Source organism: Lonchura striata, chromosome 5 (genome assembly GCF_046129695.1).
Source record: "Lonchura striata isolate bLonStr1 chromosome 5, bLonStr1.mat, whole genome shotgun sequence".
Taxonomy (NCBI): Eukaryota; Metazoa; Chordata; class Aves; order Passeriformes; family Estrildidae; genus Lonchura; species Lonchura striata.
In genome coordinates this window covers 25,211,221-25,235,732 of record NC_134607.1, presented here as the reverse complement: position 1 = coordinate 25,235,732, position 24,512 = coordinate 25,211,221, and the positions used below count along the sequence as shown (strand labels likewise).

General features: G+C 41.1%; 2 protein-coding genes across 2 annotated transcripts in view; both read right to left on the bottom strand.

The window, feature by feature from the left end:
- Positions 1–1,015: 1,015 nt before the first annotated feature.
- LOC144246261 (sucrase-isomaltase, intestinal-like) lies at positions 1,016–11,674 on the bottom strand. Its single transcript, XM_077783118.1, has 7 exons — positions 11,669–11,674; positions 10,525–10,581; positions 7,340–7,470; positions 6,438–6,526; positions 5,445–5,494; positions 2,053–2,211; positions 1,016–1,183 (listed from the first exon to the last, which is right to left on the bottom strand). The coding sequence occupies exons 1-7, from the start codon at positions 11,672–11,674 to the stop codon at positions 1,124–1,126; spliced, it is 552 nt and encodes a 183-aa protein (XP_077639244.1). The 3' UTR covers positions 1,016–1,123.
- A 1,266-nt stretch (positions 11,675–12,940) lies between these two features.
- LOC110482105 (lysosomal alpha-glucosidase) overlaps positions 12,941–24,512 on the bottom strand; it is a 38,601-nt gene continuing 27,029 nt past the window's right edge. Inside the window, exons 11-15 of the mRNA XM_077783419.1 lie at positions 23,026–23,143; positions 21,171–21,339; positions 20,531–20,647; positions 17,135–17,283; positions 12,941–13,174 (exon numbers count right to left, since the gene is read on the bottom strand). Coding sequence (XP_077639545.1) covers positions 13,051–13,174; positions 17,135–17,283; positions 20,531–20,647; positions 21,171–21,339; positions 23,026–23,143 — 677 coding nt within the window. The 3' untranslated portion in view covers positions 12,941–13,050. The remainder of the gene's footprint in view (positions 13,175–17,134; positions 17,284–20,530; positions 20,648–21,170; positions 21,340–23,025; positions 23,144–24,512) is intronic.

Genomic DNA, 24,512 nt, shown 5'->3' with positions numbered 1-24,512 from the left:
AGTGCAGACACATCATCTGGGCCTCTGCTGCTCCTCAGGTTTGTGCAGCAAGCACTGCTCTGTCTGGCTGCCTGCTGATGCTGTCTGCTCCAACAGAGGTTCTCCTTCTTTCCTCTGTCCCAAATACACAGCTCTCACAAACCCTGCTAACATCATTCCTCTGCACAAGGACCTCCATTTGCAGAGTCCATGGACTCAGAGTGGCACACTTTTCAAGTGTTTATTTCATCAAGGACTGTAGTCACGTGCTCTATTCTAGGGCAATGAAGATGTTCAGTTTACTTGTCACCTTGTCCTCCTTCACCCCACTGCCCGTATTCTGCTCTTCCTCAGCCCTTTCTCACCACCTTCAGCTACCTTCAGATACCTTTTGTAGTATCTTATTTTCTCCAGCTTCTTCCCACAAAAAAGCTGATGTGCAAGTTGCTTTCTCTGCGCTGTGCAGAGCAAACATATCTCACATCAAACCTTACTGCAACCAGCAAAGGCTCTGGAGAGACCCAAGTCTTAAGGCTCCTCCACAAGACCCAACTCACTTTGACAAAGACAAGTCCAGGCTGCAATCTCAATTCAGAATGGAGAGAAAAAGTGAGCAATTACTATAGTTGCACATCTGGTAGTCTGAGACAATGGGCTGATGTTCAGATATGATGATATAAGAATTAAAATAATATTATACTAATATTTATTAGATTCTATATTATAGGCATTGCATATTATATTAATGGAAGGTTATGTATTGGGCTATGGAAATTAATTGGTTGTTCCTTGTTTTTTCCCTACCATAGCTTTGGAAAAAACCCAGTGTATGTTGTATAGAAAATGGTCCCATTGAGACCATTTCCAAATATTATCTCCATTTGTGGTGAGACAGAATTTTCAGGATCATTTCTTCTGTGCTACTTTGAACACACATCAGTTTATGTTAATACTCATTAACCACTATTGAAAATTTTCTTTGAGGAATATGGAGTTAGAAATACTACATTTAAAAAATCAGTCATCAGTCACCAAGTTCGCATGCAATGTTTTAATGACTAATTTTTTTTTTTTACATTAAAATCAAAGTGGGATAAATCAAAGGGCTAAGGATTCTAAATTAAGTCAGTGTGTTCTGACCATTCTAGTATAACTTAAGGTTGAGCTCCTGAGTAAGTGGAGCAGAAATCCGCAAAACCAGCTTCTGTGGAAAAAAGAGACACAAAATAATGAATTATCTTAATGTAAAAAAACCAACAAACCAGTTCAAAACAGAGGTTAAGAAGTGAAACTAGAGTTTAGACCTTCATGCTTTCTTTAACATATCTGGTAGGTGAGACTAACTTGATGCCAGTATGCATCTTCCTACTGCTGCATCCAATCCAACAGCCCTTTTAGAAATTCAGGAATGGTTTAAAATTAATTAATTACATGAATCAAATATTAAATTCTAAATACAATATCTGTCCTGCTCTCTTCCTGGTCAGTGTTAAATTTTATGTATTTTGGGCTACTCACATAATTTCCATTTTCAGTACTTGACCAGTTTTATCTTTAGGTTCCGGAATTAATAATCTCTTAAAATGCCCAAAATCCATTCACACCTCTTTAAATTCACATTAACATTAACAGTCTGTGCTTACTTAAATCACTTCTTCAAGGTATCTAATATTCTCATCTTTCATCAGAAACAGTTCTGTACCACTGCTTAGGGAGCTGGATTTCCACTTCTTGAATAATTTGCCTTTTCTTCAAATACAGGGAAAAATCAAATCCAGACAAAAGTACTGCAAAATCATCCAAACACCAACCTGAAAATTGCCAGGCAGCCAGAGAGGCTACTCCCAACTGCAATCCTGCATGGAGACTGGGAGTTGTGGATGCTGGGAACCTCTGCACTTCCCAGCAGAGGATGCAAGTGTGATAAAAATAACCTTCCCTATGCCCATTGTCAGCATAAGCTTGGCCAAGATGTACCCTTCTAACATCCCTGCTGCAGTCACTGTACAATTCCTTAGGGCATGAGACTTTCTTTCTCTAAGTTTTTTCTTAAACTCTCAGTTCAGGTCTTACCCCACTGATCTCATAAGACACAGCTTCTCCACGGATGGATCTTCCATTCAGAGACACAGCTTGAGGTCTCCGTTTCAGGCCAAGAATGGTAATTTTGTTGTACTTCAGAGTTTCAGCTCCAGGGTAGCCATTTTTAACTATTTCTGTCTTCAGGCTTCTCTGGAAAAATACACAGAGAAAACTTTAGGACCATGACAGCTCTTTAGAGGTGACTTGCTGCACATTTACAAGATTTCATCCTTGTCATTGAACATACACAATGTCTTCCAATGTAGATATTGAAGTCATAAAGGAAAAAACAACAGTCATATAAATTTGTACGTAAGAAAGGTTTCACGTGTGATTATAAACTAAGAACATAAATCACATTTACAGCATTAACTGGATTATGAATAGAAAAGCATGTCCAAGAAGATATGTTTTTCTACTTTTAGTCAATGTTGTTCTTGTACCCATTGCAGAGTACAGTGGCATATGCAAAGCCAAAATCCACATACAGAGATTCAATTAGTGACCTTAAGACAGATTTAGTTAACATCCAAAACTAGCTGCTTTAAAACACTAGTATCTTCCACAAACAGCAGCTGCTCGATGTTCTGCCCTGATTTTATGTACCACATCTCCTGCTAGAAATCCCTGTTATATATGTCCCCGGTTTAAGGAGACTAAATATGTCCACAGAGCTTTGTTTGCTGCTCTTTTTATTTACTACATATTTAGGGGTGTACCAAGAGGACATGCAAAGTCATGAAGCTAATTCATTTGGATCACCAGAGACAGTAATTTCCCATACATGCAATGAAGAGGAATCATCACATTTGTTATGTGATCAAAGTTGTTGAAGAAATAAAGATGAATTACACTGCTCAGGAAATGATGGATGGCTATGCAATCATGACTTTTTAAAAATATGCCAAGGAGAAACCCATGATGGAACCTTTTGCATAAATTACCTTATGTTATTTCAGTAGTGCATTGTAGGAGGGGAGCAGGAGCTAGATCACAGTGTATGTAACTTAGGGCTGTGCTTAGAGTGCTTATTTCAGACATCCACACTAAAAATAAGTGCTAAGCCCCAGCACACTGATTTAAACTGCCTAAATAAGGAATGTTGGCTATTATTTAGCAAACGGAGAGAAGCCTGCAAAAGCCACCAAAGAGGTTTTTGGGGTACCTATTACATGTGGTGTCTTATTCCCTCTGGCAGAGCTCCAGAACAGAGGGGAGCTCAGTTTAGAGACAGCACCTCCCTACGGTGTTTTACTGCTGTCTCAGGACAGCCAGCTCAGGCGGCCACACACCCAGGAATCACAGTGTAATGCTGAACTCAGCTCTCAAGCTCAGGGGCCCAAGACAGGACTCTTCAGCAGATACCATTTTCCCTTTTGCTATTTAAGATTGACTGTTTTCCTTTATAAACACATAATAAAAACTCGACATTAAAGATTACTGGAATGCAGATAGGGAATTCAGTCATGGATTTACAGGCTGAAGTCAAATATGAGCAATTACATATGGAAGTGCCAGAGAAGCAACAATCTAATTTGCACGGTTCAAAATTTAATATAAAACTGAATATTGTTTTTCTGTAGACTTACTGCAATAAATTACTATACACAGACTACAGAAAACCAAACTGATTTTTCTTCCTTTTTGCTGTTGAAGTACCCTTTTTTTTTTTTTTTTCTGAAAAAGAAGGAATATTTTTTTCTTGGTAAATCAAGAACAAAGTAAGTTAAAATAATACTTGAAGTCAACCCATGTGGTGTTAGTTCCAGGAAAATATCTCACGAACATACCAGGCTACCTAGTAAAGCCCACTGTCCTACCCTGGATTGCTCTTGCTTCTGGAAGACAGACCTTCTAAGAGTAGTATCACAATAGGGGTTAACATGATTTTATCATTTTGACTATCTTCTGTGGATTACTTTTGGACTTTTAGGAATACATGGCATGAAAATCACATAATCATTTAGGCTGGAAAATATCTTTAAAGTTATCAAGTTCAACTATTAACCCAGCACAGCCAAGTCCACCAGAAAACCACGTCCCTAAGGGCCACATCTACACATCTTTTAAATACCTCCAGGGATGGTGACTTCACCACTTCTCTGAGCAGCTTGTCCCAGGGCTTGATAACCCTTTCAGCGAATAAATTTTTCCTAGTATTGAATCTAATCCTCCCCTGGTGCAACCTGAGGCCTCTGGCCCTATCACTTATTGGAAGAAGAGACTGACCCCCATCTGGTTCACCCTCCTTTCATGCAGTTGTGGATAGCAATAAGGTCTCCCCTGAGGCTCCTTTACTCCAGGCCAAACACCCCCAGCTCCCTCAGCTGCTCCTCATATGACTTGAGCTTCAGATCCTCAAGATTCACTGCCCTTCTCTGAACACAGGCTCTGAGGTGTGGCCTCACCAGTGACAAGGACAGAGGTACAGTCATTGCCCCAGTCCTGTATCTTTCTGATACAAGCCAGGATGCCTTGGCCTTCTTGGCCACTTGGGCACATGCTGGCTCATGTTCAGGAAGCTGGGGAACAAACCATGCCATACTCTATATACAATATCCTATTTATTACCAAATGCTAGAATTGCAGATGAAATAAAATCTGTAGAGACAGGTTATTGAAGCAGGGTAAGGTTATTTTTACAATAACTCCTACAACTTACTATCATATACTTAATGAGCTTATAGTAGACACATTTTACAATATTTTACTCAATTGAAGCCTTGACTGTTGGGCTTTTCTACAGGTGTTTCTCAGGACATGTCTGCACAGAACTGAGCACTGTGTGAAAGGCATCAGTGCACTGACCCTGAGCTAATCTGTTCCTGTGCTGCACAGAGCATCTGATCAGCCTAGCGGGTTGCCAGAAGCATGCTGGATCTCTCCACAGGACACCCACTATGGGAGCAGTGCCTGTGCTGTCAGACAAGGAAATGCAAGCTACAGAATTGAGACTACATAACTCTCTGCACCACAAAACAAAAATATTAAGTGATTGAAGTCAAAAGGTTGCTGGAATATTCTGAAGAGTGAAATCTAGCTCTCTCCCACCCATCAGACTGAAAGTCACTAGGTGGAACACGAGAAAGGCCCCTTGTCCCCAGAAGTTGCAACTAAGGAAAGAAAATGTTGAAAATACGTTTTTTTCAGATTTGTATTGCAGCAGGGACATTAATGACATGTGTCACTATGATACTTAATGAAGCAGACATAAAACTGCAGGATCATAGTTGGACTATTTCATAGGTAGCTGTAAATGACAGCATTAGATAGCTTACCTGGTTAATAGACTGAGCTAGAAGATAAATATCAGCACGTTACAATGGTTACACTAAATTATAGCTACCTCCATGTAAGTAGGTATCTTGTATGTTGCCACTTACATTGCTGAATGTGTATTTAGCCAAGAAGTAGTTCTCTTTTTCAATAGTATCTGTCAAAACACAAAGCAAGGAGGATTGATATCAAAACAGGCAGCAAAATCCATAAGCAGTTCACATTACAGCAGCAAGCAGCTAAGGTCAGGCTAAGATGATTTGTGGGCTATTTAATCTCTTCCTCTAGACTTAGGTTGATCTCAGGAGAATCAGCTTTTCACCTTCACAGAATCACAGAGTAAGATGACTTAGAAAGGACCCTCAAGGATGATCAAGTCCAACTCCTGGCCCTGCACAGCACCATCTGCAAGAGTCACACCATTTTCCTGAAAGATTAACCCAAACATTTATAGACTCTGTCAGGTTGGTGCTGTGACTGCTTCCCTGGGGAGCCTGTTCCAGTGCCCAGCCACACTCTGGGGGGAAGAAACTTTTTCTAATATCCAACATCAACCTCCCCTGACACAGCTTCAGGCCACTCCCTTGGGTCCTGTCACTGCTCACCACAGAGAGGAGATCAGTGTCTGCCCCTCCTCTTCCTCTCATGAGGAAGTTGTAACTGCAGTGAGGTCTCCCCTCAGTCTCCCCCAGGCTGAAGAGACCAAGTGACCTCAGCTGCCTCACACAGCTTCTCCTCAAGGTCCTTCACCATTTTTGCTGCCCTCCTTTAGATGCTCTCTAATAGTCCTTTTCTACATTGAGGTGCCCAAAAACTGCCCCCAGCAGTCCAGAAGAGGCTGCTCCAGCGCAGAGCAGAGCAGGACAATCCCTGTCCAGCCCAGCTGGCGATGCTGTGCCTGATGCCCCCAGGACACAGGTGACCCTCCTGGTTGCCAGGGAGTGCCTGGATGAATAAGGTTCAACTTTCTACTGCTCCTTCTGGGGTCAGTTCTCTAGCTATTTCTAACCAAAGCCAGTGCCATTATGCTGCTGAAAGGTGGCCTGAGGAGAGCCCTGTATGCAGGTACTGTATGCTTCACACCAGGGGACCAGGCTTACCAATGGAATCACCATCATCCCAGAAGAGAGATCCAGAGGCTTGTCCTTCTTCATCCAGGGCAATAATGAGTCCAAATGGGTTCAGGCGGCTGTTGATAAACGTGTTGAGAAGTGTCAGTACAAACCTGTGGGCAGTCCCTTCCAAGCAACTTAAACACTTCTGAACACAACTCCCCTTTTAAGGTTACAGAAAAGGTCACAACAGAAGAATGACAACAGTGGCCACCAAAAGGACTCCCAAAGTGATGGCAAAATCTTTGCCTTACCTTGTTCTACTAATGTCTAGATTTCCCATTTTGAATGCTTATGTGGACAAGCTTCCCCCTTCTTTTGTGGCCTTAACAATAACTGGATGGTCTGGGAGTCAGCTGGTAACCAGTACTACCATACTATGGCTGCTGCACAGTGCTGTCCCCTCTCTTTCCTACTCAGATTAACTTTTGAGCATGGTTCACACTTGAGACCAGAATATTATTCATTGGCATGGGGAAGTATTTTTCCTGAAGAAAGATTTGAGCTTTTCCACCTTGTTTACAGCATTTGATAAATTCACCCAAAAAAAAAGAATTTTGCTTTTCCCCTTGCATACATTTACTCTAAATGATTGACAGCAGGTCAGTGTGGCAGTAAGAGATGCAAAAGCTTTTCTGAGCATTAATCGTAGAGCCAGGAGTAGGTGTCAGCTGTGCTAACAGTGATGTGGATCATCTCTGAGGTGTTTTCTCCTAATGAAGTGGAGCAAATACTGGTATAAAAATACTGTACTTATCACTTGGGATGGCAGCTGGGAGCTGCAGATATCTCTCTTCTGTACTTTCTTTTGATTCCTCTTTTGACTGTCTGTGGGTCTGACCCACACCCTGTCTGTGGGTCTGCTTGGTGACAAACACAGGTGACATTACCTTTCAGTAGTGGTTGTGGCTGGTGCCTGCTGTGGCAGAATGTACCCTCCACGGATGTACAGAGGGATCTTGTTCAGTGGGGCAGACACAGTAGTGTAGGTCTTCTTCCAGGCACTTGGCACTTTTAAACCCTACCACAAAAATTAATGCAGTTAAAAAAATGCCAATCCAGGCAGTATACATCATAATGAAAAAGAGAGCAAGAAGAAAAACAAACTAAAATTTGGATTTCAGGAGTATTTTTCTAGTTTCTTTTTAACATCAAAGAGGATCTAGCCTCTGCAGTTATGCATATGCCTGAGATATCATATGCCTGAGATAGAAGCATCATGACTGAAAGACAACAAATAGTTTTTAAAACTGGTATCATTATTCCATATGCTGTGAAAAAAAACTAAAACACTAATCAAGATACTGAGAAAAAGGAAAAAGGAACTTTTGCTTCCTCTTTTTATACATATGGAGCCTGTCACATTCAGTTTAAGGTAAGTGATTCATAGTCATTTGGGAATGTAAACTGTAGATTTTCTTCTCTTCTAAGAACAATTCTTCCCCTTTCAGAAAGTAATTACAGCATTCAGAGAGTGAAATTTGTATGTGTGTAGACAACCAGCATTAAGTTCTCTGCATCATACTTTTCTAGTTTAATGCCTCAAAACCTCCAAAAAAGACTTGTGTACAGGGAAAATAACAGGAAGATTTTGCTCTTGCCCTCTGTAAATGACAATTATGATTTATGGCAAGTACCCAACTTTGGTTTGGATAAGCACCATGTGCATGACAAGTGCGTGGCAAATACTGGGAGGCGAGCAATGCCAGGGGCAGGCACATAGGCAGGACAAGGGACAAAGGCCACTGTCCTGTGCCCAGCCTGGCAAGGGGGCTCAGAGGGAACCATAGGGAGGGTTGGATTAAATGCTGGACTTTTCAGCATCTCAGTCTGTCATGGTTTGACACAGAAAAAGAATTTTTCTTGGAAGGAAGAGGTTAATTTGGATATTGACCAATTGAGGCTGGACATGCCTCTGAGAAGAAAGAGGGGTTAAAAGCAGAATTCCCAAGAGATCTCGCTCTCTTTGGTTCCAGTCAGTGCGCAGTGCAGCCTCTCCCGTGCCTGGCAACGAGCTGGGTGGGGAGGGGAAAAGCCATGGCTTGACTAAGGCCGAAGGGTGGAGGGGACTGAATCGGGCTGGCCCCTGCAGATGGAAGGGTGGAGGAATCTGGGATGTCTCCATTCTCCCCCAGAGAGAGAGAGAGAGAGAGAGAGAGAGAGGGAGAGAAAGAGGCAGCGGTGGTTTTGTCAGCAATGCACCGTGGGGAAGGAGAAGAGCGGGGGGGCCGCAAGGTGCCCAGTCGCGTGGGAGTTGCCAGAGTCTGGGCATCGAGCCATCCCTGGGAGTCGGGACTTTTAACCCTTCCTTGAGAAATGAAAGCTTGGTGAAATTTTTCTCCTCAGTTTAAAAGAGAGGAAGAGAGACAGCTTAGACCCTGGGATGTTGGAAGGAGAAATTCTAGGTGGGAGGACATGATGGAGTGGATTTTAGCTGGACTTTTTCTTGGTAGCCGCAGACTTAACCTATCTTTTCCTCCAAGAGAGACTGTATTTTAGGAGGATGCCGGTGAGCCAAAGAGACCTGCTTCAGCTGGGAAAAAGACAGAAGTAGAGCAAACAGAGAAAAGTTAGAGAGGCTTGTGGTGTTGCCTCCTGTCTTCAGAGAAGAAGAAGATAAGAAGATCTCTGTTCTTAGACCCTCAGCCCCAGGGAAAAATGGGGGGGACTGTGGTCCCAAAAATGAAAAACTGAACTGTTGGCTTTTTCCCTTTGTGGCAGGGCATCCTTGAAAGGAAAAATCCTAAAAGCAGTATGTCCATCCATGCATTAGTGGTGAGAACACTGTGCATAGAAAAGGAGAGAGTCACCATGGCAAACCTTTTCTCCGGGTGGTGCCATGAGTGACATGGAAACACAGGATGTGGCATCTGTGTTTCTTAGGGGGCTCTGTGGCATAGGGGAGACTCCTCTCTCCCTCGATGGACTGAGTATCGATTGTCTGGAGGGTAGAAACCTGATTGGGATCCAGGTTGTGTCTCACTGTAGTTTGTTAGAGTTGGGTGGTGGGAGGAAGAATACTTTAGAAGGTTTTCATTTTGAATATTTTGTGTGATTTTTTTCTTTCTTTCTTCTTTTATAGTAGTACCTTAATAAAGTTTTTTCCCTTGTTATTAAGCTTAAACCTGCTCTGCTCTGTTTCCTGATCACATTTCACAGCATTCAATTGGGAGGTTGCATTTTCATGGGAACACTGGCATTGTGCCAGTGTCAAACCATGACACAGTCGCATGAAAAGAGAAAAAGGAAAGGGTTGGATGAACATCCATCTGAGGTCACCAGCCAAATGCTGAAAATTATTTAAAAAACTAATTAAAAAAAAAAAGTCTGCATTTTCTCTGAGAGCTGTTCTGCTCTGCCCGCTCCTCTGCCAGGGACACTCAGGAGAATTAACAACAACCTGATGATCCTGGGCTCTTCCTGAAAGCTCTTAGCATCAGCTTAACTGCTCCCATTGAAGCCAAGCTGGGCTTAGGCTGCAGATTGCAGCAGAGCACTTCTGGAAATGTGGTCCTGGGGATGGTGTTGGAAAGGTCAAGACAGGCCCTGAAGAGAAGGCACTGGCATGTCCCACAGAGCAGATTGTTCTGCAGCTCTTGGGAGCATCTTCCAGAGGGGTGCCTCACCTTGTGCTCCAAATATGCCTTCTGTCAAAAGGGATGCACATGCAAAAGTACATGCGCAGGAGGGTTTGTGGCATGTTCTCAGGAGTGTGGCTTAGGTTCCTGCCTCTGTCTCTGTGCATGGAAGTATATCAGAACAAGAATTAAAAGTGGGGGACAAAGAAAGAAATCCTGGCATTTTCATGCATGTCTAGGCTGCTCTTGAAAATTCTGTTCACTGCGTTTTAGAGCCTTACATGGCAAAAAAAGAAAACAAAATGTTTCTGAAAGCTGTGTCATTTACCCTCCCAGCTAGCCTGATGCAGACTTTTTTTTTCTCTAGTTTTCTTCATCTACAGATGCTGAGGTAAAAATACTGCTGAAGATTACTAAAAGTTATTTTGCTGGAATTGTACCATTTTAAATTATTAGGGAAAGAAAAAAGTAAGAAAATTAATCTTAAAAATACATACGGTATAGTAGTCGAACCACTGTGCTTCAGGGAAGTATACACTCACAGATCTTGCTCCCTGTAATTGTTATAAAGAGATTAGTATTTTTTCTTTTTGTATTTCTGATATTACATTAGCTTTACTATATTTGTGCATGGAGAGATGTATGCTGAATATTCTAATAACATCAATTTTTTTATTTTATGGCTGAGTTATTGTCATAGCAGTGGACTGCTGCTGGCTAATCTATAATACTAAACAGACAAGCCTATCCTATTTGGGGGGGGTTTACTGCCATAGCCTGGCAGGAGTCAATGTTACAGGATTATTTTATTCTAGGATATAGCTCTATGTCTTCCAAATGTAACTGGCCTAGGTGCACTCCTCCAACATCTGAGCAGCCCTATGACAGCCTTTTCAAGACAGGGCTTCACATTGGATGTGGGAGGACACCACTGCTCAGTGCCCCTTGCACCATTCCTGTCCCAGAAACAGGCAGAGAATGAGCTGTAGCACACAAAGGATGCAGATCCTTCTCTTCTTGTAAACAATTTAAAGTTGCAGATAAGTAATAATAAATAATAAATGTTGTGCTAATTGCACAATTACTGTAGTTCATTTTGGAGCATGTGTTGTGTCAGATCACTGCAGGGATGAAATCATGCTAAAGGCACTTTGTATTAATAACTCCAGGAACAGTTGGGATCAAAACATATTTCCATTTTTGTTACAAGTTGTTTATTCTCACAAGCAGATTAACTTTTATTATCAGTGTAGATATCTGTCCCTTTGCAGAATTATGGATTAGCTCCAAGGACTATCCCAGGAATATTGTAGAACAAGAACAGTAAAGTTGGAAGAGTTTAGACAAAGTAACCATGTAATATTCTAGGGATTTTAGATATATGAAAAACCAAAAAGGCAAGATGCTCCCCTCTCCATCTCTTCTCTACGATATTATGACAACCCTGGATGTTCTGGTCTACAGAAAAGTGTGTAACCATCATCTGGGTCAGGATGATTTCAGGATTTCAGGGCCAGGTTGGATGGGGCTTTGAGCAACTTGGCCTAGTGGGAGGTGTCCCTGCCCATGGCAGGAAGGTTGGAACTGAAGGTGCCTTCCAACCCAAACTATTCCATGACTCCATGATTCTGTGAGCCTCACCTTCATGACTCCCTAAATAACAAGCCGGTCTGCAAGGCAGTTCTCCATTCTATTTTTTTTTTTTTTTTTTTTTTTTGATGTCTCACTTGCTCTTATCCTAGGATTCAAGGAGTGAAGGTCAAGTCATTCCTGACTCATCTTCCCTACACAAGCAGATGCCAAGCTGCAGTTTGACACAGTCACTGCTGGCCTGCACTGCCACAGAGAGGGGCTTACAGCTCACCTCTGCCCCTGCCCCACCAACTGGCACAGCCCTGGCTGCCAGCTATCACACTGCAACAACCAGCAATGTGCTGCCTTCACAGTTCTGCTTCCCTCATCACGCCACAGGCAGCCTTCCTTTTGTGCTGCAGTTCTCCAAAAATCATCAGGAACTCCTTATCTAGACCCCCGATCATTTAAAATATCCTTATAATGTCCCCTGTTATTCAATTATTTTAACAGGAAACCTCCCTGGCTCGTCAGTCCCTCTTCATGGGAAGGTTTTTTTCTCATTCTTTATCATCCTGCTGGTCTGAGACCCTGTGAAATCTTCTTTCTACTCTTCAGCTATTAGAAACCTGTGGGAGTCTGAAGATAAAGGACTAATGAATGAAGTGCCTCAGTGGGGTCAGAATGGGTTTAGAATTTAATTTCTGTTAAATTCACAGAGACAAAAGGGTTGGTTAAAAAACAAGGTAACTGTGTCCTGTTTAAATGTTTGATCATCAGCAATATCTAGAAATCTACTAGATATTTTGGCAGCATGCTGATTGCAAACAGCACTAGGATACATCCAATGTAAATACTTAGATCTGCTCAGACATGCCTCTCTTGTGTTGCCAGCAGTCAGTGGTGGGCAAGGAGAGAAACACACCCTTGCTCCAGCCAAGCAGGGAGAGCCATGTGCCCAGCACAGGAGAGGAAAAGGCTGCTTTTTAAAACCTGTCCTGTTAGCAGCTTACATTACCATTATCATTTCCGTAATGACTGCCTTTGCCTGTGGTGCTGGGAAACTCCTACCACAGCCCTTGAGAGCTGCAGTTCCAAAACACTGTGGGTGAGCGGTAATATGGAAACCAGTTTGCTTTCATGTCTGTGTGTTTCTTCCTAGCTCGACAATTACTGCTCCATGTGTGTCCTTGGAGACTGCTGCCAGCACAATAACAGGAGCACGTGAGGGGCAGCATCCAGCCTTTTTGCATCCATTTCTCACTTGGAGTAAAAGGGAAAGGCTGCGCCCTCACTTTCATCCTCCCACTTCAAGTACTGAGAAAGCTCTGTACTGTCTGTACTGCTCAGAAATGTGTTCTGCAAGCTTTGACAGCAGAGAGTAGAAAGGGATGGATATGAGCAAACATGCTCTGAGTGTCATCCAATGCCCTAAGCACCATTTGTTTCTTCTATTCCAGTATGATGGCATTTTTAATTACAGTACTTGCCTCTTCAAGAACTGGAGCAATCATAAAGGCAGGTCCCCAAAGGAAGGCAGTATCTATTCCATGAGTCTCCTGATCAGAGGTAAACCTAGTTTGAAAGTTAAATATACAATGTTATTCATAGTTATTAGAATTTGCCCAATATTTTGATATTACTCACTGTGACAAGAAATCTGCTTCCTCAAAGTATTCTTCAACACAGCCAAATATTTTCCTGATTGAGGGAGTGCCAAAAGCTGGACAGAGATTCAGATATTTCAGTAGTACCGACCATCCCAGAGCAGACCAGAACTCTCGCAAAATGATGAAGCCAATTTCTTTTCAGAATAGCAACAGTGGGAAAACGACTCACTTCTGTTCAGTGGGCTGAGACTTCATTTTGGGAGCCAATGAGCAGGACAGGGGCCAGGCCCAGGTGGGGGAACATGGAGGAAAAACACTGTGCTCTAGGTTCTAAAGCATTTGTGAAAATCCTTGGCTTTGGCCTCCCACAGCTTTCTCAGATTTACATTTGAAATTGTTTGCAAGACAAACACAGAACAACACTCATGCATTATTGTACATTTTAGCTGCCTCTCCTGAATGGATGGAAAACCTATGGAATTCAATCCATCTTATTCAATGTACTAAAATTGTTTTGGATTCTGATCATGTTCTCCAGAATGCTCACAGTCCCTTTTGCATGGCATCACTTGCCTTCTCTTGGGAAGAAATCTCTATTCCACCGTGCATCAGCTAATAAAAATATTGAATAACACCTGGTAAAGAAGAGAGATCCTTCCCAACTCAGGAACCTCCTTTCTTCCAGCATCAAATCCTGGAGAATTTAAATAGGTTTTATCATCTGTAAGTCTCTTTCTGAGGAAATAATTGATAGATCCTAGCTCTTATAAGAATGCCACATGAAGAAAAAATCCATGTCTCAAATCCTCCTAAAATCAAAGTACCTTGTACCTCCTCGCTTCTGCTACTCCTTTGCCCCTCTGCCCCTCTAACAGCCCTACTGCCTTTTCAGAGATAGTAACTGGTCTGGTTTTCACGTATTTTTGACAAGTTCACACTGGTTAATGCATATTTACATATTATTCTCTAAGAACATATAAACTCCTTGTTTAGAAATTCCTTTACTGTGTCTGTTCCATGGGCTTTGCAGCTGCCCCTGTCTAAAGGCAGGTCTCTGTTGAAAACTGGCTGGAGCAGAGTGGCTCAGTGTCAGTGCCCTGCTCTGACACCCTGCCTGCTTGAGGCAAAGGCACACACTGCACCCAGCCCAGGCTTACAGAAATTTCCCCAAATAAGTAAAGATAACTTGGCAATAAAAAGACACCTATTGAGGGCTCTGTTTGAAAGAAACCTCAATTTCTTCAGCGTTTCTTTTTCGGTCCAGAACAGTAGCTCTTTTGGACACCTTAATTTTGGTCATTATTGCATTGTGACATAATACTTTCAAATGTTTAAAGCAGATTATGGGTTTTGATGAATTACCTTATCCTAAAGTTTTTGAAATATAAAACATGAGTTTTTCTTGTCATCTCAATAGGTTCTCTGTGTTTTCAACTTGACTTTAATAAATTGTAATAATAATACAATACATTTTGTCATGGGAGATTGCAGGACAAAAAAGCTGATTAAGAAATTATGAAAAAAGAAGAATCAATTGTATTTGTATATGGAAACAAGATTCTCACTCTTTAACACAGCACAATTTTCTCTTGCAATTATAGCAACCACTAGCACAAATTCAGCAAACAAATGAACTTTCCTAGTTTGAAAATATAGCCATTAAAGCATGCTGTCATCTATGAAAGGTCTTTAATTCCATCTACTGCTTCCTCTGGTTAGATACTGGCCTCTCTCCTGTCATATTTCCACCCTGGTTAGCCATTAAACACATCTTTCCTTTGCACTAATGGATTACCACCTCACAGTCTTTTTTGGACACCTGAGATATTGATGCCTCTGCTTTATGGAGTGAAAGCCTCCGAGGCACCAAATACACTTAAAAGAATCTACTGGGATGTTGTTCTTGTTTGTTACTTGAAACGAGCCCCTAAATGTTCCAAATGGAATGAAATGTCCACATGAAATAGCTATTGCTTGGAGACTCCCTGCCTAGGTATGGCTGTTTTCATGGTGAGGACTCTGAACTCGTAAGAACTTCGCCTTAAAAGCTAATGCAGGAGTTTTTTAGTTTTCCTTTCTAATTTTTACAAGTAAGAGGCAATGTTAATGTAAACTTCCATCATCCATACACTGAAAATTCTATTTCAGTTCTCTTTCTCAAAACCCCACATTTCTCCTCCTGTTAGCATCTAGGTCACTTTCTCCACTAGGGTAGACCCACTACTAAACCACTTAATTTTACCTGAAAATAGTAAGAAATACACATTAAGTAATGGCCATGAATAATAGTAACCAAAATTAACTACTAGTAGTAAGAAACACTTTTAACTCATTTTAGGATCTCGCTATGGCAACATTAACAAGCCCTAGGACTAGGATGCCAGTAGGGGCACTGGGGAGGGAAACTGTTTTGATCTCCTGATGCCTGCCCTACTTATGTGCATTTGAGAGGTTTTATTTCCTAGTCATCCCACTCTGGTCCTGCCAACTAAGCTCCCATCAGTGTCTGCAGTGAGCCTCTCAGCTCAGTTCCATCTAACAAAAGCCTCTGCTGGTGCATCTGAGACTGCTCTGCAACTCTAATCAAAAAAATTTGGAAATTTGCCAATGTGGAAGTGGCCCTCATAGAGTACAGGTATGCTGGCAGTGGTCAGAAAGGCAGCTTTAATGACACTAGAGTAATTCTGTATTAGCAGAGATTAGCTAATATTAATGCCAAAATTAACTTGGGCATTTCCAATATTAACACAAACCACATTCAGCAAAAACAGACCTAATGTAAATACTTGCAATACTTGCAATAGCATATAGCCAATTTTAAGTTATGAATACCTGTGTAAATTCTCCCTAATTTTATCTAGTAAAATGACATTGCCAAGTAAAAAGAGGAAGGATACTGCTTTTAAAATTTATCAGTTAACCATTATCCTGAGTAAGAACAACAGATTTTGTGCATATCCTTTTCATACTTGAATGGTCTATGTTAATGTAGCTTCAGTCTGATTTGCAAAAAATGCCTTTAACCAGAATGCTTTTAAGCTAAAGGGGAAAAAAGAACATTAAACAGTTTATGACATAGCCTGCACCAATGGAATGACAGTGTGGCAGAGCTTCAGGCTTTCATAAGTACTGTTTGCACTCCTTTTGCTCAAGTCTTCGCATAGAGCATTCCAAAGTAGAAAATTTACCAAAAGCAGGTAAAGAACTAATTGAAAGGTCAGGACAGGGAAACTAAGCCTCATCTGGATTCCTGCTTCTTCCAGAAAAGAAAAAATGAGTTGTTCCAAAAGTCTGAGCTTAATTTTCAAAGGGGTTTTTCAGTCTCCATTTATTAATCTCAGTTTTGCACCTGCTTCTATACTCAAACATCTCTATCTCTGTTTTCTCTGTGCAATTTCTGTACACAGATGTGGGTTTCGTAAATAGCATGCAGATCCAAGTGCTAAATTGGAAAAAACCAAATGCTATGGATCATTGGACTCTCTGTATGAGGCCTTTTAGCATTCTGGATCAGAATACAGATTTCATTGATTTCATTCAAATACAGAAAATACAGGTAATGTGACTCTCATTTTTGAAATAGAAAAGAGCTATACATTTGACCAAGACTAAAAATTTTCATAATTCCTCTTTCTAAAGTTTGCCTTTTTCCCCACACTGGAAACAAATACAGGTTATATATTAATGGAAATTAATTGCATATATTAAGACTTACCTTTGTGCATATAACTTGATTTAACTGTTCAACTATTCTTTTAAAAGACAGCATGCAATAGTAATACTGTGACTATTCTCCTAAGGATATCAACCAGTACATACATAAGAGCTCAACTATTTTGTGAGCAAATTAGAATGAAAAAGAAACTCCCAACTCACTCAACTATTTTGTGAGCAAATTAGAATTAAAGAGAAGCTCCCAACTCACTCGTGCATCAGTGACCGCACCACTGTGCCTCCGTGAACATGAGCCTCGTAGAACAGGGTGTATAAGTATGGCAGCAGAGAGTATCTGATCCGAAGAGTATCACGAGATATCTTGGCAAAAGTATCTCCAAACACAGCTGGGTCTTGTTCCTGTTCAGGAAAAGCTTAGATTTGTACTGAGCATTGAAACAAACTCAGCAGAGAAGCTGTGTGCAACACAAGGAGAGCTGTGGCTGGCATGATTCTACGGGAGTGTTTAAATAAGAGAAAGCACTCATTTGCAAACTGCAAGATATATTAAGAGCATCATCCATTATTCCCAAACTAACATTTGTATGAAATTATTAACTTGAAAAATTCCAGTCAGTTCAAAATTATCAGGTCCCACCCCAATGTATGTGAGTCCTCTGCAGCCACCCCTAACCTTGTGAGGAGACGGAAGCTGGTGCTCCAAGCCTGTGCTCAGGAACAGATACCCTACATCTAGAAATTAATTTATCCTGGAGAAGCAAGCCCTCTCAGACAAAGGGGATGAAACACAGGAAAAAGGGAAGACTGATAATCTGCAGGTTAAAGTCAAAAGCATAATTACATTGGCCACAAATACAGAGGCAAGTCTAGGTAACAGAGTAAACTCATAACCCTGCTGAAGTCAGCAGGGGTGACCAAAGTCACTGTGTGTGGTACAGAAAACATTTCACCCATTCAAGAGACTTGATTTCTACTCCTGTGTGCTCCATTTTAGGATGCCCTGATGACTGACAGTACACCCACACACCAGCAGTGCCCCTCAGCTCCTCACTGCCAGCAATGCTCTCCTGTGAGACACGACATGCACGGGGTGCCACCATCAAGGGGACAGGTTGGGGCAGGTTGGGGCAGCCTGTCTGTACTCATTGGCTGGGTTTGGTCCCACTCCAACACAACCTTGACCCTCCCCTGGGATGGAAAAGAGTTACATCTCCTTTAATTCCTCCTGTCAACCTCTCCAGTGCTAAACAGCCAGCTTACTAATCACATGGCTACCTTTCTCCTTCAGGAAATCTTTCCAGAGTACTCAATTTTCTCATTAAACTGAAGACTATATGATGAATTCCAAGGATAATGAAATGCAAAAGTAACAAAAGTAACAAAGCTTTTTATATTATCTAGTGCTTTTCAGACAAGAAAAATATTAATTAAACTGTTTGAAATACTCAATGAATTAGGCAAAGTGGGTACTTAAGATCTTAACACTAACCTAATGTTAATTAAATTTAATATTTAAGTATAATTTCCCCATTATTATGTTTGTATCAAAATTACTCACTAAGAATACTCCCTGCTGGCTCTGAGCTCCAGAGCATCCATCTATTATTTCAAAAATTCCACTATATTGTTACCATTGTTCTGACACTGTAAAAACACTGCTTAATTTCACAAAATTAAGTTAGATTTCTTAGGGGATGCAGAGTCACTCAAAATGCCTGTTCATTCCTTTCCATGACATATACTTTAAATGGATTTAAGTAATCCAATAATATATCTCTCAGTTGCAGCACCCATCATATAGGCCCATTGCTATCTTCTTGTTTATTAAATTGTACATAAAGAGATTGATATCCACTCACCCAGGTCAGACACTGTTTGCATGCTCAAAGGGCCAAATAACCTGTCCTGGGTTGTAAGATAATCATGTATTCTATTTGCCATCTGTTGGGGTTAGGGCAGGTCCCTCCTGTAAAGTTGGGCAATTTTCTTATCTCTTCCAAGAACAATGTATCCGTCGGGGAGATATCTTCTGTTAATGGGCCATTTAATGACCCACTGCATGACTGGTAAAGTTACATCATCCCATTGTGAGATGCTCCACCCAGAGGGAGGAGCCAAGCACCATACCTGCATAAAACCAGCACTTGGGACATCAGGGCAGCCCTTCCCTGGATTCCCAGAGGAGCAGCTTCTTCCCCACTGGATCCCCAGAAGAAGACCAAACCCATCTACTCTATCACCAGACCTTCAGAGAAAACTAGACCCTTCTAGAGATCACTGCTTCAGCAGCATTTCATCTGCTACTCCAGGAGGAGTAGCCACCAGTTAACTGGACTATTACCAACACCCTGACTCCTCAGGCTATCAGGTTTCCGACTCTATCATTAGTTTTGTTTGTACTAATTACATTTTATTAATTAAGTTTTTTTTTCCTAGAAAAGAACTGTTATTCCTATTCCCACATCTTTGCCTGAGAGCCTTTTAATTATGAAATTGTGGTAATTCAGAGGGAGGGGTTTTACCTTTTCCATTTCACAGGAGGCTCTTGCCTTCCTTCACAGACTCCTGTCTTTTCAAACCAAGACACAACAATATGAATAAAGATATATATGTACACCTCTAACTTTAGTGGAGAGGCAAATGGAAAATGTTTCTCAACATAAACAGCTAATACCTCACAGACATTTCTTCTCCTCCAAAGAAATATCTCAGGGATCTACAGGCTAATTCCTGACCCTCTTAATGATAGTACTATGGTTTATTATTCCTGCATTTGCCCAATTGCTGAACATCTATAATACTTTCATGTGGAGACAAAGGTCTCCTTGGAAGTGTCAATGTTGCAGCATTTTGATGATGCAGCTTAAAGAAGCTGAAGGTCAGAAAATAACCTGAGCTCCAGTGTTGCACTGATCAGTTTACAGAAGGAAAAAACCCAAACATTTCCTGAACAAGCAGAATAATTTCATCACAGTTGCAGATAAACACAGAATAATGACAAAGGCTGCAAGATCTTCAAACTTCATAGCTAGAAATGACCTGATACTTCTTTCTGTTTGCAACAAGTCGTTAAAAGACTTTTCTGGTGTTGAAAGCAGAGCAAGGATCTGGACTGAGGCTGCACTTTTTCATTCATCTCATAGGCTCATTAGCCTTTTCTGGTCTTGGTTGCCTCTTGGCTGATAATGATGTCACTCTTGGTACCTCTCTTTAGAATTCTCACGTGTTGGTAACTTGTTTTTAAACAGCAAGGATGGTGTATAATGATCTCTCTCCTCTCCCTGCAATACTTACGATAATTACAGAAGCATTGAAACAACAGTTGTAGCAATCAAGGGAGTAGGAAGATACTCCGACACTCACTGGCTCTTAATAAAACCTGGACTTCAGTAGGTAAAAGATGAAATAGATTAATTTTACCCACGGCATGAGAAGACCAGCATTTCTATGGTATCTTTACATTATGGATAGGAAAAATTTACATTTCACCATGTAATTCCTGCTCTCAGTGCGGGACTGCTCTCCTTTTCACCTACTGCTCCAGTTTACCCAAGAACGGCATGTTGATTTTGGAGAAAGCAATACAAATCACTGTCCACATAACTGTAATCCTAGGTTACAGCTTTATGTAACTTTGTTTACTTACTATGTTTCCTTCTGAGTTGTGATTTCTGGAAAATGGATAGAAAGAGCCAAGCTGCATCCAGCGCAGGCAGAGTTCATAGGTAGTGTTGTAGTTAAAACCACAGATATCAGCACCAATCTAAAGAAAAATAAAATTATGTTTGTGATTGTGACTGAGGCCCAAAAATGAGAGACTACAGGAATGTGCAGAAATAAAAATAATTTTTGGAAAGAAATCCCTGTTTCTAATTACTTTATAACAATGTTCCATAATTATATAAATTTTTCTGTGACTGAAGTTGTACTGTCTCCTAGAGCACTAAGTTCACTGTGGACGATCTGACAGTATTTCAATAATTCTACAAATTCTCCATCCCAACTTGCAAACCCAGAAATATATGAAGGAGCCCTAATCATAGAGTACAAAATACAAAGAGATCAGTTTTGGATGGCATACATTAAGTCAGTCTGAATCTTGCAGTGCTGTTTTTGTTTCCTTTCAGCAGCCAAGACTGACATTTAGCCTTTTAATCTGCGGTTCCTTAGGCTGTGGAGGCTGTTACTGCTGGCCATCCCAAGCCACTTGTTTCAGAAAACATTTGAGTTAATTTGAAGTGATATTGTGTATAAGCCAGCACCTGCCTAGAGGACACCAGACTTACATAGGGAATGCCAAAGAGGTTGAATTCCAGGATTCCAATGATTGAGCGGCGCAGGTCCTTCCACAGAGAAAAGTTGTCACCAAGCCAGTGAGCACCGTGCTTCCCACTGCCAACAAACGTGGACCGACTCAAGACAAATGCCCGCTTGCCAGTAGCCTGCTGGACAACACTGCAAAAAAATGCAACAAGATCATCAAAAACAAGAAAGGTAACCAAAACAGCTTAAAATCATCCTGAGCATTCAGGCACAATTTTATCTGAAAGGGTATTATTCATTAAACAATTGTTGTTGTGATCCCTACTCACAAGAAAATGTGACCGCAAAACTGCAAATAAAAGGAAGATTTACACAAAATAAATAATCAATATAGAAAACAAACCTGTAAGTATTCAAAATGCCACCCCATCCTTGTAGTATTTTTTATGGTTTCCTGACTTTTTTGATATATGAGGTTTCATTGCAGAATTAGGGGCACAGTGAATTTATCTTTGATTTTTGAAAATAATTTTGCTGTATCACCAGAAAATCAAGGGAATGTGCCTTACTAACAAATCTGTCAAAAAATTCCTCAGAATTAGATACTCTTTGTACATAATTGTAAATTGCAGTATTTTATATTGCAGGAAATCAAATTCAACTCTTCTTTAATATGATATGTGTAACACTATTTAGATTCTCTGGGAAATTCTAGCATGAAATATTAATCATGTTGTTCACCATCTACTTCTTTCTCCCTTTTCTTAATGAGATTTCATCAAGAATTCTTTCACCTGTATTTATAATGGCCCAGTGTTTGCTTTTGGGTCTGAGACTTAAAAGTGCTTCCACACTCGCTTCTGAAGCAAAAAACCCAACAGCTTTCATGGAAGACTGAATGTATTAACTTCGGGGCCTCATGCAGCAAGAGGTGCAGTTCTTTAACTGTGAGGGACCTGCTGGTTCTGGTTTGCAGGTGCACTGTTGGGCCAATAACTGCACAAGGCTCCATGCCCTTTGTATAAATGTTATTTTGGAGCTTTTCATGTATAACTTGAGCAGGAGTGCTCTCCCTCTGGCTGTCTTTGGTTCCATTTGCACATACAGGTCAACTTAACTATGATCCAGAACTGCAAAAACAATTTGTAACAAGTAATTTATTGAATAATAAAATTGAATGAACCTCTGCTTTGGCTCTTCCATTATGGTATGAAATTTCCTAGTGTTTTAGCTCAATCCCTGCTAGAAAAGGCATGATCTGCCCATTTCATTTAATCCAACAGGTAGCTTTCCACAGCAACAGGCTGCCTGTGTAAGCTGGTTGTGAGTGCTTCCCAGCTGCAAAATGAGTTTTACAGTAGCTGAGAGCAACTGTGCTGCAATGCAGCTCTGACCTCCTGAACCAACTGAGCCCCAAGCCAATTTGCAAAACACTGCCTGCCAGGAACCAGAGGCAGCTCCGGAAGCAGCCAGGGGACAGTTTGGGTTCTCCACTGACAGTGACAAAAACTCCTCTGACACAGTATGATGGGACAGATAAACACCCCTGACACACACAAGGCTGCTTCTGCTGCCAATGCTCATGAGAAGCTTTAACAGAGCACAAGAGTATCCTGCTTTAGGTATACAAGAGCAGCAGCTGTAAAGTTAGGCCCTACACATACATCTTGATTTAGCTGAGAAAGGTAACATTAGAAAGGATTCTGTTCCTTGTTCCAAGGATCTTTTTTCTTGAAACATCCTACTAAATGGCAAATAAATCAAGAAATGGGTCTGCTTCTTATTAAATACTATTACAGATTTTCCAGGTAACATCAGTGGCTTTTAAAATGCATTTTAATCACCTGGAATCTGATTAGAAGTATTTAGAAAACTTACTTGAAAGTTGGTTCTGTCTGGGACCAGCCAAAGAGAGAGTGTGTGTTGTAGTGGTCTCCAAGGTAAGTCTTGGAGTCAGGACACAGTGTCTTTTCTGCCAGGGAGCGATCAGTGATGCCTGAGAATGATACAAACCACTGTAAAATCATATACATCACAATTCAAGTGTCTTCACATTTCTACATATTTAGGGTGAAAACAACAAAATATTTGGGAAGAGGAAAAGCTGAAGTTTGGATCTTTAGAACACAAAGACTCCAGTGTCGGTGATCTACATCAGAAATAATTTATAGGCAATTTCCAAGTCACTTTGACCGATACGTCTTTGAAGAAGCCACTAAGTTTCTGAGGAAAGTCACACTTAATGTCCCAGTGGTTCTTGATTATTAGCCCTATAAATTTAAGGTTGGATAGGAGAGAAAATGCTACCACGTGAATCACAGGTTCATGCTTCACTCTTATTCTGAGTATTTTGTATTCTGCCTCAGTAATACTGATTATTTTACAATTGCATATTAATCTTCAGTATAAAGTGTTTTATAGAAAATTGATTTGAAGGACATCTGGCTTGAACCAGAAGATCAAACCATGGTTACGTGTAATGATGGTTATAAAATTCAGACAAGGCGCTTGAAGGCTACATTGACAAAAAGCCCGAGGCTCTGAAACTGGGACTTGCACTTAAAACAATAGTGAGCTCCCAAAACTCTGCTAACCCTGAGGAGGTCCTTATGTCATACTGGACTAAACAGCTTAGGTCACCTCTCATATAAGTCAAGGGCTTGGACAGCTAAGAACAGGCACGTATTCTATAAAGTGAAATAGAAAAGAAAGCCCTTAAACACCGGTTCAAGATAGATTCCCTACATGTTGAGATGTAATGCCTAGGGCTCCTGGCTGCAGAAGGAAGACCAAAACCAGGGAATCTCTGGGAAGACCTTCAAGCAGCCTTCTCGTACCTAAATGAGACCTACAAGAAACCTGGAGAGGGACTTTTGAAAAGGGCATGGAGTGATGGGACAAAGAGTAATGGTTTCAAGAGAGTAGGTTTATATTAGATAGAAGGAAGAAAGTCTTTCCTGTGAGGGTGGTGAAACACTGAAACAGGCTGCCCAGAGAAGCTGTGGATGCCCCATGCTGGAATTGTTCAAGGCCAGGAGGGATGGGGTTTCAAGAAACCTGGTCTGGTGTCCCTGCCCATGCTAGGGGGGCTGGAACAACATGGTTGTGAAGGTCCCTTCTAACACAAACCCATCTATAACATTATACAATTATACAATACACATTAACAAACCCATTATATCATTCTAACACTGTGGGTCACAAGCAGAAGCAGGTGCATATATACATGAGTCAAGTCAGAGAAACTGGGCTCAAAACACACCTGTCTTCAGTATCTCTCAGTGTCCTTACACATCATGTAGGCCTCTAGATTTGAGTCCCTTCTAGTGGCTCAGACGTCAGTGCTAATCTTCACAAAGCTCAGC